Source organism: Daldinia caldariorum (genome assembly GCF_022478825.1).
Source record: "Daldinia caldariorum strain CBS 122874 unplaced genomic scaffold F4812scaffold_7, whole genome shotgun sequence".
Lineage (NCBI taxonomy): Eukaryota > Fungi > Ascomycota > Sordariomycetes > Xylariales > Hypoxylaceae > Daldinia > Daldinia caldariorum.
Window position 1 is genome coordinate 994769 of NW_025953043.1, and position 9105 is coordinate 1003873.

General features: G+C 46.7%; 3 protein-coding genes across 3 annotated transcripts; all 3 read right to left on the minus strand.

Annotated features, from left to right (window-relative positions):
* Window positions 1-280: 280 nt before the first annotated feature.
* F4812DRAFT_450991 (Saccharopine dehydrogenase) lies at window positions 281-1789 on the minus strand (the record flags this gene model as incomplete). Its single annotated transcript, XM_047936153.1, has 4 exons — window positions 281-1227; window positions 1286-1306; window positions 1378-1659; window positions 1717-1789. 4 exons carry the CDS (start codon window positions 1787-1789, stop codon window positions 281-283), a joined length of 1323 nt encoding a protein of 440 aa, XP_047790753.1.
* Window positions 1790-3879: 2090 nt separating this feature from the next.
* Window positions 3880-5001, minus strand: F4812DRAFT_458873 (uncharacterized protein; the record flags this gene model as incomplete). Its single annotated transcript, XM_047937435.1, has 1 exon — window positions 3880-5001. The coding sequence occupies one exon, from the start codon at window positions 4999-5001 to the stop codon at window positions 3880-3882; it is 1122 nt and encodes a 373-aa protein (XP_047790754.1).
* A 965-nt stretch (window positions 5002-5966) lies between these two features.
* F4812DRAFT_458874 (uncharacterized protein) lies at window positions 5967-6636 on the minus strand (the record flags this gene model as incomplete). The annotated part of the gene is made up of 4 exons (XM_047937436.1): window positions 5967-5998; window positions 6092-6170; window positions 6221-6311; window positions 6494-6636. 4 exons carry the CDS (start codon window positions 6634-6636, stop codon window positions 5967-5969), a joined length of 345 nt encoding a protein of 114 aa, XP_047790755.1.
* Between the last annotated feature and the right edge of the window lie 2469 nt (window positions 6637-9105).

Here is a 9105-nt window from a genome sequence, read left to right on the forward strand (position 1 = left end):
TAACGATTCGTGCAAGGCAACTTAGTTACCTTAGGTAGTATCAAATTCCATCGATTTTATGGGATATCTTAGCTGGAGTTCTCCTAGTTACATACAACCTAGCCCGCCCCTTTTGATTTTTGTCTACCTTTTTTTTTGTTAGCTGAAAAAAAGACACCAACTACTGGTTAGTAACTAGAAGCACGTGGCCCCCTTTTTTGTAGTGTACCGCACTGCCACTTTAGCATTTGCCAGGCAGCTAGAAAAAAAAAACACCAGCCGACGTAGCCGAGATCTTCTTTTACAGTATAGTCTTCTCCTTGAGGAAGATGCCGTACTTCTCCTTTAGCTCCTTCATCAGGGGGTCGTTAATCTTGGAGTTCATCGGCGCTAGGATGCCTCGCTCCGAGATCGTGCCGTCGAGCACCTGCTTGACCGCCACACCGCACGGCACGCCGACCAGCTTGGCCATGGCCGAGTAGCCCTTGGGGTCGCCGTACTCGCACAGGGTCGACGTCCGAATTTCCCGGCTGCCGTCCTTGTTCTCGATCTCGAACTTGTGCTGCAGCATCACGAAGTCCCGCTCTCCCTCCTCGTATTGCATCTTCTTCTCCAGCGTCGCGCACAGAGTATCTAGCGGGTTGCCCCGAGGCGTGATCTTCTCGTCTGAGAAGATGCCGACCCATCGTAAGCCGCTAAGGATTCGTGTCTTCTCCTCGGGTGAGTCGAACGTGGCCTTAGACGCGATGGTAGATTCGAGGTCCCCTTGGCTGCTTGCGGAAGCGCCCAGGATCTTTTGCGTAGCCTCTTTCCAGGAGATAGGTTGCTTCAGGAAGTCCTGCTCGGTGTCATCCAGGAATCCAATCTCAACTAGCACTCGGATGAATTCGGGGAAGCCCTGGTATCTGAGAGTACCTCGGATGATGGTTTGCGCCTCAGGAATATTGTACCGCTCCTTGTAGGGAGTTGAGTCGCGGTTCGGGTAGGCGACAAAAGCGTAACCGGGGTAGATGAAGTACGGCTTAGCAGTAGCCATCAGGTCCTTTGACGCAACATCTACTACCTTGCCATCTTTCCAGTACTTGGCCGCATTTCGCAGAGCCAGGAGAACTCCACGAGAGGACCAGCTGAACTTGTAGCCCAGAGGGTTGTCCGAGTTTTCGGGGGCCGGTAAACCACCGCAGTAGGACAAGAAGGTTAAGATCTTGCCTCCAGCCTTGTGCACCTCCTCGATCGTCTTAACGGCGTCTAGAACAATTAGCATTCCCATACGCAGTTTAAATTATACTGATATGGTGGCTCCTACATAAGTGGTCAATACCGGGGTCTGTATAATAGTTAGTTAACCTAAAGTAAACACGGTGGGGTTCAAGCTTCGGGAAAGGGATATATAAGTACCTAAGCCGATCTCGTTCATGACGGTGATGCCAGCGTCCTTGGCTTGCTGGTCCAATTCCATCATGGCCGGAGAGACGTAGCTTGTGGTGACGACATGCTTCTTTTGGCGAATGGCCGACTTGATAACGGTAGCGTGGAAGGTATAGGGGATCAAGCTGATAACTAAATCATGCTTGCCAACCTCGGCGTCGAGTGCCTGGTCGTCGTTCACGTCGAGGGAGATAGGGGTAGCGTGCTTAACTCCCTTGGCAAGAGACTGAGCGGAGGCGAGAGTTCTGCAAGCTTTTCAGAGGGTCAATTGGGTGTATAGAGCCTCCAAGAGGAATGTGTTTGTCATACCAACGGTTACTGCAATGCCAGCGTCACTCAGGATGTGGAGCGTAGGGAGGGTTACGAAACCCGCTCCGAGCATCAATACCTTCCTATAGAATCCATGAGAAGATAGAACTATGCAATGGAGTGTTTTGAGTATCTTACTGGGACGACATCTTGTAGGTATTTACTGATCAATGGCTCAACTTTTTGTTGGTATGTCGTCGTTGAATCCAGCAGCTGATAGTAGGTATTCAACACAGAAAGCTTGAAGCCAAGCTTTGATAGTAAAGATTTATTGCGATGGAGGGGTACGGCGGGGTTCCGATTACGGAATACGTACTAGTTAGTTACTACCTAGGTACTTACGTGCTTTATCGATAAAGGTAACCTACTCAATTCTACCTATGCTGGCCGGCGTGACTCACTACTATAGGTACCTAACCAAAGGCATACCACCGCATAAATGAAGCCATAATTTGAGCTTGATAGAATAGCAAGAGCATCAGTATCATCATAGGTATTGACCTCTTAACTTATGTACGTAGGTATGTATAGAGGCGGTATTATAGGCAAAGAGGCTTGAAACATGTAGTTATGGACAAAGACAACAACACATGTTCGCCAAATGTTACCTACTAAAGTTTTCGAAGAAGCGAAACGGCTTGACCTGTCGACCTTTTGTCTTTCTTTCTTAGCGTTGTTGGACCGTAAGATAGATCTGCCGCATTCAAGAAAAGAAGCCCGTCGGAAAAGTAATTAATCAGCAAAACGCCAAAGGGGGCTGATTACTTAGTCGGACATTGTTCATGTTGTGGTTGTGGTAGTGTATGTAGGTTACGTATGTACTAGTAATAGACTCTTAGCCGGATCGTCCACGATAGTTTCTCGTGACGACGAGAAAGGAGGAGGTTGTTCCAATTTGTATGGACGGATATCGGGTACGTATGTACACTGTAGTTGTTGGAGGAGGGTGGGGAATAAAAAGAGAACAGAAATACCTAAAGGAAAGGGAAAATATGTGACTGGCATTACCTGCGGTCGGAGTTGATTATCTCCAAACGGTTAGTTCCATTAGTTCCATTTAACAATTTTTTTTTTCCCTTTCTTCATAAAATTAATTGGCTATTACTATCCCAGCCGACCCGAACTTGCTTGCATAAAGAAGGAAAGAAAAAGACAGAGAGAAAACCCACTTAAAAATCCAACCGTGCATGGAAACCCTCCTAAAGCAACATGTGACGCAAGCATAACTGCATGGCAGCCAGATCCATAGCTCCGTTAGCGCCCCACATGGATCTCCTAACTTGAGGATCTTTGTGGGTAGAGGTGGGGAGCTACCCACATGGGACCGTCTCGGGCCAGGGCGTGGGTACCTAGATACGTACCTGGAAGGGGGGAGAAGAGAGGAGAGGGAAACTAAAGAAGGAGGAGACAAGAAAAAAAAAAAGTGGCTTAGGTACGTACCGCAGTACACTAGGTTGGCCCTCCTTTCATTCTGCATGAGCAAGCTTAGCCTAGCCTACCTAGGTACATAACATAACCTAGCCTGCTAGCGTCGGTTTGGACGCAGAGCCCCAAATAGAACGTTGGAGATCCCTGCCCCGGCCGTCCTGGCCCGAGCTTCTAGTCCCCTGCATATCGAACAAACGTAAAATTAGTCCCGGCCTATCAGAGCTCGCCTTCCCTACGTGCCTTAACCTAGATCTTTAACGATTTTGACCTGGGCAGAAGCTGGGTACGTACAATCATACAATCATACAATACAAGACCTACAATATAACCGCTTACACATTGAAGGTCAAGAATCGTGATGAATTTTTACTTTAGGTTAGGTAGTAAATACCCAATCGACTTACCGCGGCTAACGAGTCGTCACAAATGACATGTCACCAATTCTTACTATGCATGCTTGCAGCGAAATCGAGATTCTTTCCAAGTAATTTTTGATTTTTTTTGTCTGGATGGTCAAAGCTAAAATGCGGAATTCCTAATTGCACTTAAGTTTTCAGATCCAGCTATTGGTATCTTTTACGAATTTCTTCTATGCATAATATATATGCATACATGGTCCTTCTAGGCATTAGACGTTCCTGAGGATTCTTTCTCTTGCTCGAGTCCTTTCGTCCCTCACTTGCTCCCGGATGGAGTTGTACGTAGTTGTCCCGGAAAAGAAATATACCGGATTTTTTATATCCAGTTTTGCTCGGTTGAGGTTGACTCTGTGGCCTGTTCCTTCTCTCCTTCGTCTTCTTCGTTATTTTCTTCCTCGTTGTCCTCTTCGTCGTCTGATGCTGGCGGCTCCCAAGCCTCTTCTAGTTTCCATCCACGACCTCGCCCTCTATATGTTGAGTCTAATAGTTGTGATGTCGTTGTTCGGTAGTTGTCCAAGCTCGGGTCGTCATCTATCTTACATGGCGGATCATACAATCCCATGCCCACTAATATTTCTCCTTCCTCCTCTTGCTCCTCAAGTGGTTGATACGGTATTGACTCCTCAGGAGTAACTACTGGTTGTGGTTGTTGCATGGGCTGGAACTCGTCCGGCGTTGGGGGTGCCGTGCAAGTATTAAATTCATGAGAATTAAACCCGTTATCCCAGTTGAATGAATTTTGACTATCAAAAGACGGGAATGGTTCCAACTCGCTGGGACTCGAGTTTACTGTATAGTTAGGAATCATCTGCGGTGTAGGGTTCCACGCATCATGTGATATGTAAGTTGGCATAGGCTGAGTTTGAGAGCCACCATATGGTAGGCATAATGGCGACATGCTTGACATAGGCGAAGTTTGTCCGGAGTATACAGCCGGGGTTGGTGGTAAATGCTGATATCCGGAATAAATGTCTGTTTGTTGATATGGCATCGGTGTTGGAACAACGTATTGTGAGAAGTCTGGTTGTGGCATAGGTATATGCATATGTGGTTGCTGGAGGTGTGAAGTCGGATGCCAACTGACTGGTCGGTTATTCCGCTTGATGGGATCTTCTGGTGACGAGTAAGATGTATAGTCTTGCTGCTGCATCTCCTGTAGGAAAGCCTGGTCCAAAGCCTGCTGGCGTCGTCGAGCAAGGTTACTATCGTTCATCATAGTTCTCCGCCGCGCCATCATAGCCTGCGGACTATTGTTGGCACTACTCGGCTTGACAATACGCATAGCTCCCGTCGTCCGCTGTCCAGTTGAACCACGAGATATCCTTCGCATAGAGTCGGAGAAAGCGAGCTGCCGTGATAGTTCATCAAACGTTGGATCTGACGAATAACCCTGAGGTGGCATGTGAGGCATACTAGCCCCTAAGACTGAGGGCATCATGGTGATAAGAAGTTGTAAGAGATATATGTGATCAAGGTGCCGGTGAGGATTCCGTGAGTGAATGGCTGAGTGACGGGACCCAAGATATATGTAGGATGGGCAGGTAAATATGAGGTTTATTCAAAGGCTAACTTAGGCTACTAAGTTCAAGAATGTGGTAAACATGAGAAGGCAAAGGGCTTCATTAAAAAGAATAAACCAAACTAAAAGCGTGGGGACATGCTGCTATGTGAGATGGCATACGGATGGTTATATTGGGGCGATAGGGCCGAGAAACAATACCTACCTAGAGACATGGTCTGGTTTGGCATGTGTATGTATGTAGTATGTATGCATGTAAGTGCGTGTCTGCGCGTGTCTGCTTCACCTGTATGACGGTTCCCGCTTAGCTGTACTTAGCTCCGTAGTATTATTTTCTCTTCCTGCGTCATATGGTTCCGGCAGGGGTCTAGTCGGTCTAAAAAGGGATCCTTCATTGTATTGATAAACCGGGGACGGATGGATGATGATGATGGCAGTAAGTTGGCGTTGTAGGCTAGACTGGGTTACAGTCTTTGATTTTTTTTCTCCTGTAGTCGCTTGTTAGGTACAAGGTATATTTCTAAGTACCTAAACTAGGTGGGCGGTCAAAGGAACGGGTTGAACGACGTCCAAAAAGGACAAAGGCACTACGCGCCTGTCGCAGGACTACCCTTGGCTCCCATTTGCCTTGCCTTACCTTTTCCGTACCGTGCTTCTGCGGCGTAAACGAAAGTGGATGGTGTGGAGGGCGTGCGACGTAAAAAGGGGGTGTGTAAACTTGTAGAACGTGAACCAAAATTCAGCGGGAGGGTGCGTTGGAAGGGGGAAAGGATGTGTGCTTATCCTAGCGCGAGAGAGCGAGCCTTGCTTGACGGCCGTTGCTAATAGGCTCATTACATCGTGTTCAAGGGGGTGTGGATGTCAGACGGCAAAAGGGGGCGTGCTCAGTTAATTGATGGCTTTTCTAGCTGCGGCCCTACAAGGATCCAAAGACTTCTCGGACGAAATGTACACTTGTATATTCGAATTGGGACCAGGGAATTGAATTCTAGGTAAATGTATAACTTACATAAGAGCGAGTTGGCTGCTCCGGTGAGATCCAGCAGATGCTTCTTCGAATCCAGGGCGGTTCCATCGGTAAGGTAACCCTGGACAGAACAGATGTGATTGGCTCGATGTTAGCATTGAATACACGTACTGTACCGTACCACATAAACCGACCCCTGCTAGAGAGGGTCGCTGCCGATACTATGTAGAAAGGTGACGAGGTCCAGCTTACGCTAAGAATACTGGGAATATGATGTTAGCCGAACCCGAGGGGGTAGGTGATAATTACCGCTACGCAACAGTCCATGGCACGTATTACCATTAGCCCATTAGCCTGTCCCAAGCCTGCCTCAGTGGACCATGCAAGCGGACCATGGGCATGGGCATGGGCGCAGGGAGCAACACTGGCTTCTCTTTTTCCTACCTTGGGCCTGTCCCGGCTTGTCTCCAGGCCTTGAAATTGGCCACCGCGCCAAGACGTAAAACGCTTTTCTTAGGACGGAATTTAGTGAGAAAGGGGGGTAAGATTTGGCGGAATGTGTGGGGAGTACGCGGAGGCGAACTCATGTCTGCACGTTGGTATGCTTCCTTTAGGTATTGCATGTACATACCTGTATAATGTACCTTATATTTCAAGCAAGCTAGGACCTTTTTCTTTTTGTCCGCATGCCGTGTACTAGGTAAGAAATTAAGGCTTTATTGGTATCGATTTGATAGAAGAATCGTGTTGTTAGGCGAGAGACGTGTTCCCTTTTCTCGATTCGTCACAGGACAAAATTCGAACCCGAAGCTCCTCCCTGACGGTCTCGATGAATATACGCCGCGTACATACGTACCTTGCGGCCCGTTGGCGCACGGCCACGGCGGCCATACATATTGCCGTACATATTCAAAGGTAACCTTGTTTAACACAAGGGTAGAGCTGAATGTAGTAGCGTACTGCCTTAACTGCGTGCTACATACGTAAGAAGACTGACTAGGTACCTTACTTTTTTTTCTCTCTCTTCAAAAGAAGTCTTAGCTTTGTGTACTACTTTAGAAGTTAACTAGACGACTATGAATAAGGGGCTCTTCTCGGGTTCTGACAGTACATAATATGAGTGGTACGTGCAGGGGGGGCTAGAAGGAGAAGAAAAAAGAAGAAGCAATCCATACGATTCAGTAGTAATAAACAGTAGTAATGAATGATCTTAGCACATTAATTAGTTTTATGGAACATTTGTTATGGAACATACTTTAGGTAGGTATAATATGGAGTTAGGTATGTTGGTACTACTGTTATTAGACGAAGCGTGATATTGACTTGGTCGAGATCGTACCTGTGGTGGTTGAATTGTGATCCCATCTTAAATGGGACTATTTTCGGAGGCTTGATTGGATCTGAGTTAGAGTTGTCTCTCATGTGGGCAAGACCGACAGGGTCCAATACCTAACTAGAGCCTAGAGGTACCTAAGGTAATACAGGTAGGTATGTATACTATGTATACACATTCAATATGCATACCTAAACTTGCATGCCTAAAACATACATAATGCATGTGCCTTACGTAGTCTGTGCATGTACATGGCATTGCTGGGGTCTACTATGTATGGTTTATCCCATGACAGCAAAGAGTTGCGCCGCGCGGGTATAGGGCATACATACTTAGGTACGAAGTTACGTACTACTATAATAAGTACCAAGGTATTGCAATATCAGATGTTAGACGGGCAGTGGGACCCGCCTGCCATGCTTCAGTAGGGTACTTTTCCGCCGACCTTTTTCCATGCGGGCGCTCCTTGCCTTCCTTAACTAGCTCCCCCTAAACCCCCCTGTGAGAGGGAAGATTAGTGTATACCTAACCTAAGGTACCTACCTATTTGAATATCATTATGTACTGGGCTGCCCACGTTTTACGTTTTTCAATACTAGCAGATGCGCTAATAAAACTTGTTCCTCTTGTTAGGCGACTTCGTAACTCGTAACTCGGCTTTGCGATTTCCTTTGCCGACCACCATGTTAGGTACAGCAACGACCCTAATGAGACAAACTACATGCACCTAAGGTTAGGTACTTAATAATATGTATCAGGTGCATCAAGCTTCATGGATCTAAATGTTGTTTACCCATCACTCAATCACTTTTTTAACATTGTGGATCATAAACTAATAAACTAATGGATGCCATTTCTCAATCTCAAACAACGACAATTCAATGCACATAATCCGCTCACTCGGCCTAAGGGCATTTCGGGTTACTCAACCACTTCAGTCATTTTAGTCGCTTCCAAGATTCAGTCACTTTTGTTGAGTACACATTTACAAGAGAAAGAAAGAAAAGAAAAAGGAAAAAAAAAAAGTAGAGATGCAGATCCTAAACAAAATACCCCCTTCTTCAATGTCCGCATTAATTACCTAGATTGGCTCTTAGACATCTCTGACATCCCCCATCCGGTTGATCAGGTAAGAAACATCATCTCTACCTATGACATCTAACGATATCCTCCCAATGCATCTAGTGTAATACGCAACCTTGAAATAACTCCACGTATACGACCAGCTGTACGAAGTAAGGTTACTAAGTACCCGAGTAATCAACCGTGGCTGGCTGCATTTGTTTCGCCATGATGATGATGGTTCTCTACATTAGCATATCGGTAGAGGACTTGACCTGACCCTCTCGACCCTTCTTGCCGCCGGTACGAATCAGGGTTGCATTACATAGGTACCTACTGTTTCGAATACAAGGTACAATACAATACGCGCAACTCTTATTATTACACTCATACACACATAAACACATATGTACACTCAGCCACCGATCATCATATTTCGTGATCCTTATTAGCCTCTTGTCCAAAAAGCGTATCTGCGCGAGTGGTGCGCAGAATGAAACCCCCTCCATGCCCGGATCCGTTAGCTTCAAGGCCCCAGGCAGGTGGAAAGATCCCGGTCTCCAAAGAAACAAGTTGCGCCCAATTTCCCCTTGGTCAACGGAGCCGTCTGCCGGCTTGCTCCTACCTATGGATTGAAAGTTACAACACGGCTTACGCGCTC